A 17,194-nucleotide genomic window follows, 5' to 3' on the forward strand; every position below is an offset into this window, starting at 1 on the left:
CTGACAGAAAGTGCCAGCCTTCTTCTTTTCTCGTCTGGGATAGCCATCTATTTTCCTCAGTGATGTGGGCTTTAATATCTGTCCAAAGGAATCAATAGCTTCATGTATTATGAAGTTCTGTCTGCATAAATTACTGAAGGGAGGAGATAGCGAGAGTTTGGCTATATGTTTAAAATAGACAAGAAAAACTGTATAAACACAAATTAGTATTCCAATAAATAATCTTGCCATATGACTTAAACCTCGTTGCTTATGGAAGTTTGGAATCTCAGAATACTGTGGCATAGATAGAGATGTTTAGTAAATGATATGATCTTCTATAGTACCCAGTTTGAGGAAGTTTGGGCTGGGATTCTATTAACTAAGTAATAATTACATTAACCAATGATTGCACTGTTGATTGTTTCCCAGCTGGGTAACGAATTAAGCTGTCTCTTGAAGTATCGGCAGCTGAATATTGTGTCTGAAGAGTTATAGATTCACCTTAGAAAATGAAGAGGGAGATATATATAATAGTATATGTAATATTATAATATTACATATAATTATATTATTTTATATAATGATTCGATATAATAATTAGATATAATCTCTGGATTACAGCCTGTGGTCTTTCCTATTTGTTCTTCCAAGAACCAACTACATTAGAGGGGAATTACCAAGCTATAGGATTTGTCCTGTATCAGAGGACAGTAGCTCTGGTGGCCAAGTGTAGGGAGAGGCAGTGCCAATCCAAAGGCAGAAGGTTCTAATCCACCAGCTGCTCCACAATAGAAAAATGGGCAGTCTCCTCCTCTGTGATTAATGGCCATGGAAGCTTGTTGGAGCATCGGCTAGCTATGGGTCAAGAGCAGCAGCAGAGTGTCCAAGGGAAGAGTGAGGAGCCTGCAGGAGAGTGTGCTCTTGTGTAAGGGATCCAGGTCAGATTCCCCACCCAGGCGACTCACGAACAAGTCACCTTACTTCAGTCAGTGGATACTTTCATCCTTTTGTGATACCGAATCGACATCAACAGAATTTCCAGCCTAGGACGGTTAGAAAGATGTTCTAAATCTGCAGTCAGCCAGTGAGATCCTTATTGTCACGCCAGTCCCCATCTGTGATCTGTGACTGCCTGTGGGGGTTAACGCAAGGTGGAGAAGGGATTTGCTAAACTGTGCATAAATTGGCCCTGGCTGGTGGTAACTTAAGTGATGCTGACAGAACCAACAGCTCATCAGCGGGAACTCATCACGTTCTTCTCCATTCACAGGTAACGAGTGTGTATATGGCAGCTACTCTGAAGTAGCTTCGGAAGAAATGCCAGATGCAGAGGGAGTAGTTAGCACGTCTCTCAATCTTCAAGAGCCATGCTCGCCAGCCACCTCCAGTGAAACATTTACCCCCAAGGAAGGCTCTCCTTACAAAGCCCCCATCTACATCCCTGATGATATCCCCATCCCTGCGGAGTTCGAACTACGAGAGTCCAGTATACCTGGAGCAGGACTAGGAATATGGACCAAAAGAAAGATTGAACCTGGTGAGAAGTTCGGGCCTTACGTCGGAGAGCAGAGGTCAAGTCTGAAAGACCCCAGTTACGGATGGGAGGTAAGAGCATATTTTTCATTCACATGCTGCGGTTTTTTCTGTGTTGTGGAGAAGAGAGGAATTGTTAGATAGTCATAAAGCAAATTCCATTTCTTGCACTAGGTCCTTGAATATGTCTTTAGAATGAATTACTTCTTATAATCCTGTTTCTTGATAGAAACAAATTATGGCATAGGAATAGAAAGGGCCAACCTAATAAATGGTCAAAGAATTGTATCAACTTGAAAAAAGTATAAGGGAAGCAAACACAGTTTTTTATAGATACTTTTCCAAACAGTGAGGCTGGTCATCTATTTTTATGTACTATGTGGCATAGGCAAATGAAAGTTACCATTTATTTTATTTTCTCTTCTTGGAGGGAAAAAGAATTGATATATCAGAATGAAACATTTATTTTCTTTATGTGATTCTGGTTTAATTTAGTTTTAGTTTCATTCTTTGTGTTTATTTTGTTCTTTGTCTAGTGTAATTTACACCCCCCCTTTTTTGTGTGTGTGAAAACCTTGCTTTGACTCTTCATGTTTCTAGAATTGGAGCACTGTGGCAAATTCTGAGATAACATTTTATATTCAAATTGATTTAATGAATAATTTTTGCCTTAGGAAGGCAGCAAATAATAATTCTGAAAAGAAAATCAAGTACTGATTTCAGCCATACTTTTCAAAGAAACCATCTAGCGTTATCTAAGAATATGAAGTTACAGTATGAACATGAAATGTAAATCTGTTTTATTTGTACAAAGATAGTTCATTGTGTTTTTCTTCTGAGTTGACAGTTCTACTCAAGGTGTGTGTGTTTGTGTGTATGTCCTATGTTTATAATTTCTGGAAAATCTAGTCTCTGTATACTTGTAGTCAATGTCTACAAAGCTAAGAAGGTGTTTTTTTGAGATGTGACTGAGCTTTCATAATATTACAGTGAGACAGAAGTCAGATAAGCTAGATTTATTTGGGTGTTTTCTCTTAATATTTATGATCATTAATAGAATATCTGATTAGCTTTTTAAATAGGAATAAATATGCCGTGCCTTCAGGACTTAATTTCAACATTCTATCTCCTTTTTCTTTTTTTACGTGTTCCTTTGTGAAATCTGTTAAAAAATGCTGTAATAAAAACAATCTTCTTTTGAATTCTAAAAGGATAAAAGTTAAGGCCTGGATTTGACGTGTTTACAAACGAGAACCACTTTTTGGCTGAATCCTAAGCTACAGTCCTGGAGTTTAGCTACAGTCCCTGTAAACAGGTGTATTGATAAGAGATTTGGTGGTGGTGGTTTTTTTGTTTGTGGTTTGTTGTTTTGTTTTGTTTTTTTTAGTCATTGTAGCGTTAACTGATATGTGAGTTGAATACGTTTTAAACCAAATACGTGCAAACTTTACGTCATTATTGTTCACCTTTAAATAATGGCTATAAACCTTGTAATAATAAGTAACTTATTAAACTTTTATTATAAAATCTCTAGAGTTAAGCAAGTGCAGTCCTGCTCGAGACTATCCAGAAGACGTGGGAATAAACCACAGCTTAATAACAAAATCATTTTGTAATTACTGTGCTGGGAAATGGAGGTCTGTGCTGCTTCGACAGGATACTTATGGAAGGGGGGTAAACATGGGAAAAACTGGAGCTAGAGGAAATTTAAAAATAATGATTTTTTCCCCCTCTTTGGAGTACAATGTCTTCCACATATAGAGGATAGATATTTACCTTGAGAAGTGTAAAGTGATTCTTTCCATTATGTTGGAACTGAGTTGTTTCATTGTTTCAAGACAAACCATTCAAGACAGCTCTATAGTTAATGAATTGTTGGCCAAAGATCATGCATTCCTATTCTCCAAGAATTCAGCCAGTCAATTCAGTAGCTCACTTGACCATTGTACTGGTCAACCTTGCTTTTGAGACCGTGGATTGTATGGTCTGGAGTGTTATAACCAGAGTAAGAATGAGTCTTGTTTTCATGATTTTGGTGAATTTGCTATCCACCCAAGAGCAGAAGATACTTTGTATCTCTGCCTTTCTGTTTTATTTTTTTTAAACAACAATTAGTCTAGTTACTACAAAACTAAATGGTGAGAAAGTCTATACAAAGGTCCATGCCTGAGTACTCATTTTTAATCGTCCATGTCAGAGTTGCCTTTTAGGATAGCTAATTTCTCTCCTGTTAGATTAGCCACTCCATAGTGCTATAGTTCTTAAGTCTCCTCAGGAAGATTCAAACCACCAACCTCTTAGTTAGAAGCAAATTCTTAACCATTTGCACCATCCAGGGACTCTTCTGCTCAGTAAAAGAAGTCAATGAATGTTAATCTTAAAAAAAAAAGTGTTGGAAATACAGACTTACTACGGATCTACACATTAGTTGAGTTATTGATATTATAGATTTTTTTTTGTCTTACTGCTGTTTCCTAGAAGTTCAAGTACATCTACTATGGATTAATTAGTTGACTCAGATTGTTGAAAGAAAAAACGAGTTTATACTTTCTAGTTACTAGTGGCCTAGTGGTAAGAAGCTGCTGTACATCAAACCCAATCCCAAAGGCACACAGTTTGCACCCACAAGCCGCTCTGTGGGAGAAGGATGGGCAGTCTCCTCCCATGTGATGTACTGATGTGAAAGGTCATTGGAGGGTCAGCTATGGGTCAGTTCTGACTTGATGACATGCAACAACAAGAAGCAAGAGCTATTTCTAGTTTTAAGTTATATTCAGGTAGAGATGCCGCTTTTTAAAAAGTGCAGAACCCATTATAATTTTTACTGTGTGGACCATACATATATTTTGGTATTAATATTTTTAAAAATTTATAACTTGTGAAAATATCTGTAAAGACTTTATTAGGTATTTTATTGAAAGCTGTATTATCAATTTAATAGCCCTTTTGTTTTATGAGTCTAGTCTTAGCTCACCTGCATTTCCCATGTGAAAGATAATAACATGCAACACTGAACATTTCTTACAGATTTAAGTCAAATAGACTCTAAATTTTAAAATTAAAATCTTAAACTAACACTATAATGAGGATTCTATGTCAGCTTTTTAGAAAAAAACATTGTGCAACACACTGTGGACACGCCACCAGAGCTCCTTAAAAAATGATTGTATGAAACACAATGTGAATGAAGGAATGTGTGACGTACAATGTACACGAATGAAAGAGAACATATATGAATTTTGTATGCACACAACATAAAAGAATTTTTTGTTTTTGTTCTTTTTTATTGATATTTTAACGAAAGTTTACAGAAAACTTGAATTTTCATTTATTCATTGTTGCCCATTTTCTTCCCTACCTCCCACCCCAGTTCGCTTTTTTCTTTAAAAAGATTCTTTCATTGTTGCATCATTTCCTCCCTCACTCCCTCCCCCAGTACACTTTGCTATGTTCCTCTTATTCTGGACTATTGTCATGCAACTAATACCTCATCATAGATTTCTTTTACAGTTCTTCTCCTCTTCTATTTAAATTCAGTGTACATTCTTTATCTCCTCTTTTCTTAGTTTCTCCTCCAACCCCCCCATGCCAGTCCTGTTCTACCACAGTGGCATTATGCTGTATTTGTCATTTTATGACTAAGAAATTTCACTCAGCATTATGTCCTTCAGGATCACCCATTTTGAATAATATTGCATGAGTTCCTTGTTTTTCAATGCATCATAGTATTCCATTGTGTGGATATACCACAGCCATTCTAGCCATTCATTTGTTGATGGGCACTTGGGTTGTTTCCAACCCTTCACTATTGTGAACAACACTTGTGAACAACACAACAATAAACATGGGTGTGCATGTATCTGTTTGTGTAATAGTTCTGGTTTAAAGTAAATATTAACATTTTAAAAATGTTTTAAATTGTGTTAGATTTACAAAAATTGCAAAGATAATGCAGAAATTTTTTTTTATATTCCTTACTCAGTGTTGCCTAATGTTAGCAGTATATAGATGTTACCATGATGTGTTTATTAAAATTCACCCCACATTGCTAGTTGCTATCAAGTCAATTTCTTCTTCTCATGGCAAGCTGTTTGGTGTTCAAACTGTGCCAGAGGGTTGATTTCCTTTGAAACTAGCAAAAAGCAGCAAAGAAGTCCCAATCTACTCCCATAAAGATTGCAGCCCAGGAAATCTTGTGGGACAGTTCTACTCATAGAGCATGTTAGGTAGGAATCAACTTTACATTATACAACAACAATAACAGTGCTGTTAAGATCAAAGAACTTAATCATCTTCTACTTTTTGAAAAGCCATGATGAAGTCCAACCTGTTTACACATCTTGCACCTTCTAGAACTTCCAAAATATTGTCAATATATGGACAAATCTTTTATCAAGTTTTTGAAAGTTTCCGAAATATCAGGAGTCTATTTCTTTTATTCTCAGTGGTCAAGTAGAATTTGAGTTATTCCTTTTTTCCAAGAAATATAATGACCTTTTAAAAATAATTAAGAATCATATAAATCTCTAATCTGTCTTGTTATGTACTGTTGAAGCAGAATCAACTCGTGGCTGGCCCTCCAATGGTTTTCTGAAGTAGGAAGTTACACAGAATACGTTGCCCATCTTTCTCCCATGCAGCAGTGGGTAGGTTTCAACCCATGCCTTTGGGTTGGCAGTGCTCCTTCTTACCAGTGGGGCACTGTCTTAGAAAATGCAATAAAATTAATGTCTTCCTTAGTCATTTCTGTAATTGCAGGATTTTACTTTCTTCTATAGTCAGCAAATGAATATAAACCTTCTGGGTTCAAAACATAAGATGTTTAGAAAAATATTCCCACTTACTAGTTTTGACAGATAACTCTAGGACTTGGTCAACAAATATTCTTTATAATGCCTCCGGATTCTCTAATATATTGTTGGGAGTCCTTGGTATCAGAATATTCTGCTCTCAGAGGTTAAGCACTTCTTTGCTAACTGAAAAACTCAGTAGGTTGAGTCTGCTTCTTGCTCAGTGGGAGAAAATACCTGGCAGTCTGTTCACATAAAGATTTCAGCCTTGAAACCCCATGGAGAAGTTCTCATTGTGAAATGAACTGCAGGGCACACAACGAGAGCTTTTCCTCGAGGGTCAGTGAAGTAACAGGAATGAACAGATTCAAATACGTGTCAGAATTATAGATGGAAGCGTTGGTGCAGATTTCTGCTCTCTTTCCCCAAAGATTGGTCCCTCCTGCAGAACATACCCTAACGATGTGAGATGGAGCTTCAAAATCTTTGCCTCCAGAGAGCAAGTTGGTTTCACTGTCTCCAGAACAGACCTGTTTGTCCTCTTGGCGGTCTGTGGAATGTTCAGAGTTCTTCTCTAGCACCACAATTCAAAGGCATCAATTCTTCTGTCATCCTTATTTAGTCCGTTTTTAGAACTCAATATTTTATATAATAATATTTAATACAACACACGGAATTTGATCGTTCTTTTTAAAATGAGTCCTGGAGTGCAATAATTAGCCACTTGACCGCTGATCAACAGGAATCCAGCAGCCTCTCCACAGAGGTACAGAAGCTGCTTCTTTAAAGATTACAGCTGAGCAGTTCTACTCAGTCCAGTAGGGTTACTGTAGGGCAGAATCAACTTGATGGCCACAGTTTTCTAGATTTGCCCTTTTTATGAATGAATATTCCTTGTACTGATCTGAGGTGAAAGGCTGGACAGTTAGGCGAGATCATTTGCCCCACTACGCAGGGCTACACCTTAATGTGATCTGTGGACAGATGCCCAAAAGAGATCTCAGAGGTGGCTTCATGGAGAGTTGCTTACACTCGGGGGGGGGGGGGGACGTGGGGAAAGAAAAGCAGGTTCAAGAACAATAAAATGTTCATTCTATTGTTCGCCATGTCACCACCTCCCACTGCTTCAAGATCCAGACCGATCACTCTTCTAAGCATGCATTCCATCAGCTGTCAGATCAGACTTTTATTCCACCAGTCAAATGCTGCCCAAGAGACAGAAAGCAATTTGTTTGGACTTCTTGACTTAATCCTAGGAAGTCAGCTGTAGAGTGTCACCTGATCCAGAAACACTGATTTCCTTATGTTCCATCTGTAGCCAAAATCCATACTGTGCAATCTTACACAGGTCTCTGTGTGTGTGTTATTGTGGAATTAGTGAGGATGGTACTTTAAGCGCAGTCCTTTCTCTAACTTATATAACTTTGGACCGCCTTGAGGCTCTACCTTGGTCCAGCCCAGTTCCTCTGAGTAGACTCTGATGCATGGTGACCCCCATATGATGCATGATGCATATGGATAACAATAGAACTGTGGCCACAGGGTTTATCAGGACCGACGTTTCAGAAGTAGACCACCAGATCTTTCTTCCAAGGTTCCCCTAGTTAGACTTCCAGCTTCTCAGTTTACAGCAGAGTTCACTCCCATTGTTTTACACCCCACAGACTTCTTCACTTTGTCAGTCATTATAATTTTTTTTTTAAAGAAAGCTGATGAACCGGTTTTCCCCCCAAGAAACATCAAAGGATATTGCATTCATCTTGAGAAGCTTAAATCAAATCTAGTATTCCCTTTTCCTCCTGATTTTCTCATACATCTAGTAGCTACTTTTTCTCTAAGACTTTGCTTTCTCAAATCCTTATAATCTAGACCTCACATTTTCTGTCTTTTTGATACACGCAGACTTAGCATATTCAATACAATTTATTTTCTATTATTTGGACTGGTTACCCAGTTTCTGAATTTGGCAAAATAACGTAGGACCAAGGAGGTGATCTTGAAAGGAAGTTACCTTCCCTCTTGAGGGTAAAAATAGGTAGAGGGTGAGAATTACTCACTAGATACCCATTGTCTTTGACTTGATGCTGACTCATTGTGACCCTGACAAAGCAGAACTTCCCCATGAGGTCGTGAAAAGTTGTAGCTAACATTGACAAGAACAGCGATCATAGAACAGGTCTTTTTGCTCGTGTGAAAGTTTCACCTAGACTAACAGGCGGTGAGTCATACAGAAGGCGGTATAACGTGGCTTAAAATCAGAAATGGTATGCATCCGAGTTGTATAATTCCACCACATTTACTCAATTTGTACCCTGAGCAAAAAAAATAATGTGGTAGAGTGGACACAGAAGAAGAAGATACCACCAGGATCTGAGGAAGATTCATCAACAACCTGAAACCTAGATGATAGAACCTTGGTTGATGAATGAAAGGCTTGAAGCACTTATATGAAGAACAGAGACTACACGTTACAACCTAAAAAAAGCAAAAAAGCTGTACCGATAAAGAACATCATGATGACTGGAGAAAAGACTGAAATGGTCAAAGATTTCCTTTTACTTGGATTCACAATTGATGCCCATGGAAGCATTAGCCAGGAAATCAAACGTCCTGTAGCAGTGGACACATCTGCCACAAAGGATCTCCTTCAAGTGTTAAAAGTTAACTGTCTCCTGTCATAACAATAATATCTAATCATAGATTAGGGGGAGGAATTGAATAACAATGAAAGAATTTTTTCTTTTACCCTTCAAAAAGAGTGAATTTGGGGTTTGGGGATGACCAGGGAGAAAAGTGCAACAATGAGTGAATGGAAATCCAAAGTCTCTGTAAACTTTCATTAAGATAAAATTTTAATAAAAAGGTAACTGTCACTTTGAGGACTAAAGTGCACTTGACTCAAGCCACAGAATTTTCAGAAGGACATCATGTTTGGTAGGGTGGAGGGACAGCGCAGGAGGGGAAAGCCCTCTATGAGGTGGAGTGATTCAGTGACTGGGATAATCGGGATGGGAGTGTCAGAGACAGTGCGATAGGCACAGGACAGAGCAGGGTTTAGGGCTGTTGTACATAGGGTCGCTATGAGTCACAAGCGACTCGACGGCACATAACAACAACAACAACATATGCTTAGAAAAGCTGGGCCAATTGGCAGCATCAGGGTGGAGGGTGAAGAGACTGAGATTGTTCACAGCTTTAGTTTACTTGGCTCCACAGTCAACACTCTTGGCACCAGTCGCCAGAAAATTAAAAGACGTATTGCGATGAGAAAGTCTGCTGTTGGGGACCTCTCTAAAGTACCGAAGAGCAATGGTGTCTCTCTGGAGACTAAGGTGCATCTGATGCAGGCCATGGTCTTTGCTATCACTTGCTATGTGTCAGAGACCTGGACAATGACTAGGGTTGATAGAGGGAGAGTTGATGCCTTTGAGCTGTGGTGCTGGAGAAGAGTATTGAATATACTATGGACTGCTAGGAGAACAAACAGGTTCATCCTAGAGAGGGTGAGACCAGGCTGTTCCTTGGAGGCAAGGATTCTAAAGCTTAGTCTGACATACTTTGGAGATGTTGCATGGAGGGACCAGTCCTTGGAGAAGGATATCATGCTTGGGAGGGTGGAGGAACATCTCAGGAGAGGAAGACCCTCGAAGAGGTTCATTGATTCAGTGACTATGGTAATGGGGTAGATGTATTGGAGACAGTAAGATTAGCACAGGAGAGAGCAGGGTTTAGGGCTATTGTATATAGGGTCGCTGTGAGTCACAGGTGACTCGACTGCACATAACAACAAAAATAACCTTAGATTTGTGGTGGTGGTGAAAACCATGAACTGAACCATGGATGATCAGAAGAACAAATATATCTACATTGAAAGAAAGACTGCTGCAATGCCCTTTACAGTAAGACGAGACTCCTCAGATACTCCGTTTTATTATCAGGACATGTTGTCAGGAGGGACCAGACCCTGGAGAAGGATACCATGCTCAATAAAGAAGAGAGTCAGTAGAAAAGAATGAAATTCTCAATATGCTAGATTGACAGATGATTGTAATAATGGCATTAAACGTCATGAAGGCTATGAGGATGGCACAGGATTTTTGTTTTGTTTTGCTTTATATTTAGGATACTTATTACGATGGGAAATTCTGCTGTTAGGGACCGCTCCAAAGTACTGAAGAGCAATGGTGTCACTCTGGAGACTAGGGTGTGCCTGATATAGGCCATGGTCTTTGTAATCACTTGCTATGCATCAGAGAGTTGGACGATGACTAGGAAGGATAGAAGGAAAATTGGTGCCTTTGAGCTGTGGTGCTGGAGTATTGAATATTCCATGGACTGCTAAGAAAACGAACAGGTCCATCCTGGAGATGGTTAAACTGGGCTGCTCCTTGGAGGCAAGGATTCTGAAGCTTTGTCCATGAGTTAGACTCAAACATTAACATCAAAAACAGTTTTTGTGGAACCAGGCTACTATCCATCTTTCTCCTGTGGAGAGTGGTGGCTTTGGACAACTGATGGTTTAGTTAGTAGCAAAAGTTTTTGAATGACTCTGCCACCCGGCTCCTTTCAATGCTAACAAATATTTCTAGTTGGAAAGCTTGTCTTTTATCTCTCCTCCATCTATCTCTCTCTATCTCTATCACATCACTATCGCTATCTCTATTGCTCTCTATCTCTAATCTATATCTATATATCTATATCATCTATATCTATATCATCATCTATATCTATCTATATCTATCTCTATATCTCTATATAATTTTTTTTCTTGTGCATGGGTGATGCGTCAGCTCCTGTCACAGACCCATGGGATGTGCACACCTCTGTGCCTCCGAGTGACCAGCTGACAGTGGTATTTTCCTCTGACACTGCAGCTGACCTCCCAAGCTTCTCAGGTGTGCCCGGCATGGCACGGAGGCCTCGATTGGTCGACTGCCACAGGTGTGGATAATTTGTTTTTTCTTTTTTTTTTTCATTGTTTAGATTCTTGTGGTAGGAATTCACCAGGTGTGAGATGTGAGATGCCAGCACACTATCTCCACCCTGGAAGAGGCCAGCTGCTCTAAAACAAAAAAGAACTAAGAAAGAAAAAAGTAAAAAGTGTTTCTCCTTGGTCTCGCAACACTGCCAGCCTGAATCCTTGTTTTCTTGGAAGTCTCACCCAAGGGCAAGACTCTCCCTAACCATGAGTTCGGATACGTCCACCTGACAGATGAGCTTAAAGAATCTCCTTAAGTGAACCAGTCTACAGGTAGTAACAAGTTCCCTAGGCTCTGCCCCAAGTTAGGCTGGTATCATTCCAATTACAGAGATAGAGGAGAACCTGGACATGGTTTCCAAAGAATATTCTAGAGTATTTCTGTGGGAATACAAATTTCTACCCATTTGACTGAGGTTAAACAGTAGAGGGCAAAAATACTAAATGGAGACACTCTGGTCCCAAGTTTATCCATCCTCTTGGATTGTCCTGGAACGTCACTGCAGCTGTGTGTTGGTGGTGGTGTTGTGATTGTTGTTGTTATGTACGATCAAGTTGAAACCTACCCATAGCTGATGCTTCAACATGTTTTCAGAGGCAGTGAAATTCATGGAGAAAGATTATCCATCTTTTTCCCTGTGGATTAGAACGGCATGCCTTCAGCTGGGCAGCGCAGCTCCGTAACCCCAGGCCTCCGGAGCTCCCTACTATCTGTTCTTGTGTGCTGTGCAGTTGGAACCGACACAGAGCTGACCCTCCTGTGATTTTCAGAAGCAATCAATTGCACAGGAGGGGATTGCTCTTCCTTCTTTACCTGAATAGGGCAAGGTAAACATTGCAGGTCCCATCGACCTGCACACCTTTAAAGCAAAGCTTGTCGCCGAGCAAGGAGGGGGCTGACAATTGCTGCCCGTCTAGGTTGCAGTATTGGGTCCAGCTTCTCATTCCCCTTCCATTCTCAATGCCTCATGAAGCACATGGCTGTGGTTTCTCTTGGGTAAATCATAGCAATCTAGAGAAATAAACACACGGTAGATTACTCAGTTCTTGTTGTTGTTATGTGCCGTCGAGTTGTTTTTGACTCATAGCGACCCTACACACAACAGCCCTAAACCCTGCTCTATCCTGCGCCAGCCGCACTGCCTCTGACACACCCATCCCGATTACCCCAGTCACTGAATCAATCCATCTCATAGAGTCTTCCCCTCCTGTGCTGTCCTTCCACCCTCCCAAGCATGATGTCCCTCTCCAAGGACCCGTCCCTCCTGGCAACACGTCCAAAGTATGTCAGATGAAGCCCCAGAATCCTTGCCTCCAAGGAGTAGCTTGGTTTAATCCTCTCCAAGATGAGTCTGTTTTCCTGGCAGTCCATGGTACATTCAGTACCCTTCTCCAGCACCACAGCTCAAAAGCATCCACTCTCCTTCTGTCCTCCCTAGTCATTGTCCAACTCTCTGATGCATAACAAGCGATTGCAAATACCATGGCCTGTATCAGGCGCACCTTAGTCTCCAGAGAGACACCATTGCTCCTGAGTACTTTAGAGAGGTCCCTAACAGCAGACTTTCCCATCACGATATGCTTTTTGATTTCCTGACTGCTGGTGCCAAGAGTGTTGACTGTGGAGCTGAGCAAACTGAAGCTGTGAACACTCTCAATCTCTTCGCCGTCCATCCTGATGCTGCCAATTGGTCCAGTGGTGAGAATCTTTGCCTTCTTGACATTGAGCCTCAGTCCATACTGAAGGCTGCAGTCCTTGACCCTTCGCAGCAAGTGCATGAGGTCCTCCTCAGTTTCAGCAAGCAGGGTTGTGTCATCTGCATAACGCAGATTGTTAATAGATCTTCCACCAATCCTGATGCCACAATTCTCCTCATAGAGCCCGGCTTCTCGGATAATCTGCTCAGCATACATGTTTAAAAGGTATGGAGACAAGATGTATCCCTGGCGTACACCCTTCCCAATTTTGAACCATGCAGTGTTACCCTGCTGTGTTCTGATTACTGCCTCTTGGTCCAAGTATAGGTTTCGTATTAGCACAATTAAATGTTCTGGGATTCCCATTCTTTTCAGAGTCAGCCACAGTTTGTTATGATCCATACAGTCAAATGCCTTTGCATAATCAATGAAGCACAGATAGACATTCTTAGGAACAAATATTTCCTTATTTTTCCCCCCCTCGGGGTCAACATTTGTGTTGGTTTGAGATTATTCTACTATTCACAAACAATATCATGGAGATTTGAAGAGCAAGGGAAACATCCAGTGATTTGCCCTCTGGGAGCTGCAATCTCTTGCTTTTAATGCTGGCAGTAGTGAATAGTGACTTGAGGATACTGTCCTTGAGCAGAATAATATCCCATGGATAATAAGCAGGAAAATTAAAATCTCCGTAGTGTTTTTGCTGCCATCCCCAACAGTTTCTATTCACTTTGTTGTTGTAGTTAGTTGGCATCAAGTCAGTCCTGGTTCTTCTTAGTTGTTAAGTACCGTCGAGTTGCAATTGACCCATAGCTAACCCTCTAGTGTGTTTTCAGGAGCAAGAAGTGGTACAGGGGGAAATTTCTTATCTTTCTCCTGCAGAGCAGCTGTGGGTTTGAACTGCGTGCCTTTGGGATGGCAGCTGCATTCCTTACCTGTAGGCCACTAGAGCTCTCCTTCTTAGTTTTAACATCTTTACGTACAGTAGATCCAACCATTGCCTAGGTCTGCGCTATTCTCTTCACCTTTGCTAGGTTTGAGTCCATTGTTGCATTGCCTGCATATCTTGCATTTATATGATGTGACTGAAAAGAATATGGCTTAAGTAAAGAATGTTGTTGCTGTAGTTAAGTGCCATCGAGTCGTAGGTGACTCTATGAACAAAAGACCTGAACACTTGTGTGACTTTCATCCTTTCTCCAAGTTCATAGAGTTTCTGGAGGCAAGCTATTTCGGAAGTGGATGCCACTCCTGCTTCCAAGCTTGTTTTAATCGTGGAGCTCCAACAAACACTGTCCACCATGGGTAACCATTATCATCACATTTGACACATCAGTGTCTCAGTGTTTAGCATCACAGCAACAGACCAGGGCTATACCACTTAGAAGAATGTTTGACCAAAAACAATTAAAAATAGTCCAAAGTTAAGAATAGCTTAAAGTGGAATGCTAAGCTAAAGGTGACAACTCTACTTTTTAATTCTTTAAAGAGGACCTTAGTAGCACTTTTCTTTGCCCGATATATTTGATTTCTTGAATGTTACTTCGATGGGCATTAACTGTGGATCCAAATGCAGTTAAATCCTTGACAACATCAACATTTCTTTCCACATTGAGGGGATTTTTGTATTCTTTCTGTTGCATTGTGTAATCCATATTGAAGGCTGTAGTCTTCAACAATGACCATGCTTCAAGTCCTCTTGACTGCCCAGTCAAGGTTGTGTCTTCTGCATGTTGGAGGTTGTTGATGAGTCTTCTCCAAAGCTGCTGCTGAAACCTTCTTTAAATCGTCCTGATTTCTTGTACTGTATGATCCATGTATAGTCTGAACAAGAACGGTGAAAGGCTATGATTTTTCTTTTTTTCAGTCATGTGATTTCCTCATAGTCTGGTCAAAGGACTGCTTCTTACTCTATACACAAGTTCTGCAAGGAACAGAGTTAAGGGTTCTGAAAGTCTCCTTCTTCACAATCTTATCTTTAATTGTGATCTACACTGTTTAATGTCTTTGCATAACACATCGTCCTGGTATTTTCAGATTTCTACCTAAATCCATCTGCCATCAACGATGTTATCTCTTATTCCTTCATCTTTTCTGATTCTGATTTGACTTTCTGGAAGTTCTCTGTTTATGTACTGCTACAACCATGCTTAAATTATATTTGGTGAGATTTTACGTAACATATGATATTAATTATATCATTATCATTAAAATATCATTATATTAAAAGTATCATTTGATAATTTCTGCATTCTATTGGATCACTTTTCTTTGGCAAAGTACAGTCTTCCACTTGGTTAACTATGTAGCTGTCATCCAAATTTCTAGGCATATAGAAGTCTAAATTTCTAGTGTTGCATTGATTTGTTGAACTGTCTCAATTTGTGTTCTGTTAGTCCTGGAATCTTGTTTTTTACTAATGTCTTCAGTGCAGTTTGTACTTTGCCGCCCACAACCCTTCAGTACTACTCATTCTAGATCATTTGCTCATGCCCGAAATGTTTGAAAGCTAACAATTTTTATTTTTTTAACACAGTGACTTTGTGTATTGCTTTCATCTTCTTGGATCATCCAATAATATGTTCATAGACCCTTTCAGTATTGCAAGTTGAGACTTACATGTTTTCTTCAGTTCTTCCAGCTTGAGAATGCCAAACATATTCTTTCGTTTTGGTTTTCTGACTTTCAGTGTTTGCGCATTTCATTATGATACTTTATTTTGTGTTCTCATGCTATCTTTTAAAAATCTGTTCAACTCTCTTCATAATTTCCTCAATTTGCATTTGTTACTGTATATACAAGAGCAAGCTTCAGAATCTCTTCTGACATTCATTTTGGTTTTTTCCTTTCTTGTGATGACCTAATATCTTCTTCATATATGATATCCTTTTTGTCAACCCTCAAACAGATCATCTTTGGTTGTTAGTGTTCAATACTTCAAATCCTTTCCTCAAATGGGATCTAAATTCAGATAGGGTACACTGAAGGTCTTATTTTGCCTCTTTTAGACTTGTTTTACTTCTTTACATCTTAAACAACTTTAGTTTGCTTGGCTCTACAGCCAACACTCTTGGCACCAGCAGCCAGGAAATTAAAAGACATATTGCAATGGGAAAGTCTGCTGTTAGGGACCTCTCCAAAGTACTGAAGAGCAATGATGTCAGTCTGGAGACTGAAGTATGCCTGATACAGTCCATGGCCTTTTCAGTCACTTGCTATGTGTCAGAGTTGGACAATGACATGCTTGGGGGGTGGGTGGGTGGAAGGAGGGTGTAAGAAAGGAAGATCTTCAATGAGATGGATTGATTCAGTAACTGGGGCCATGGGGGTAGGTGTGCTGGAGACAGTGTGATTAGCACAGGACAGAGCAGGGTTTAGGACTGCTGTACATAGGATCGCTATGAGTCACAGGTTACTTGATAACACATAACAACAACGAACTTGCATATGTGTGACTGATGTCTGTTCTCTAGGCAGCCACGGTCTTGCTCTAACTAATGATATGAAGGAGCTTCATGTCCTCTTTTTACAGGTTTAGTGGATTCTATGACTGTGTATTCTACCAGGTGGTCCCATAGAGTATATCGCTGCCACTTATGATTTTTTACAAAATCATTTGTTGGTCTTGTAAAATAGATTCCTTTGGTCTCTAGTTTTATTTTTGTATGAATGTTGTATTTCCCAAATACTGATCTACATTCTTTGTTTCTAACTTTTACATTCCAGTCACTACTGGATTATCAATTAATTAATTAATCAGGCTGTTCATAATTGGCATATAGATTTGAATAATAGTGGTATGAATATACAGCATCAGCCTATCACTAACAACATTGTACTTCAGGGTTGATCTTGAAATGTTCCTTTTTTCAATGATTGAAATACCATGGCTCTTCAACTTGTTGCTGGTGTCGTGGACTAGAGAGAGGGACCTATGCCAATCCATTTCTGCTTATTTCACTTCAATTTTGACCATTGCCAATTTTCCAGTAGTCCTACTTCATATATTTGAATGTTGGGACTGTTCATAGGTGTTTACATCTGTTTCTTTTCATTATGAGACATGCCACCTCAACTAATGAAGGTCCCAAAATTTTTATTTGAGCCACATCACTAGACTTGAAGATGACTTTTCTTCCCCAGTTGTTTTTGGAGTTCCTTCAAACATGAGTGGCGTATGTTTCAACACTGTGGGCAGTGTTCCACTACT

The 17,194-nt window shown here is 39.8% G+C and overlaps 1 protein-coding gene across 2 annotated transcripts in view; it reads left to right on the forward strand.

Moving 5' to 3' along the window:
- Window positions 1-1,260: 1,260 nt before the first annotated feature.
- The window catches only part of MECOM (MDS1 and EVI1 complex locus), a 389,661-nt gene continuing 373,727 nt past the window's right edge, over window positions 1,261-17,194 (forward strand). For both annotated transcript variants that reach the window (XM_006890373.1, XM_006890374.1), the window contains exon 1: window positions 1,261-1,587. In XM_006890373.1, coding sequence (XP_006890435.1) covers window positions 1,300-1,587 — 288 coding nt within the window. In that variant the 5' untranslated portion in view covers window positions 1,261-1,299. The remainder of the gene's footprint in view (window positions 1,588-17,194) is intronic.

The sequence above is a fragment of the Elephantulus edwardii genome, unplaced genomic scaffold (assembly GCF_000299155.1).
Source record: "Elephantulus edwardii isolate Elephantulus edwardi_28Jun2011 unplaced genomic scaffold, EleEdw1.0 scaffold00088, whole genome shotgun sequence".
Taxonomy (NCBI): Eukaryota; Metazoa; Chordata; class Mammalia; order Macroscelidea; family Macroscelididae; genus Elephantulus; species Elephantulus edwardii.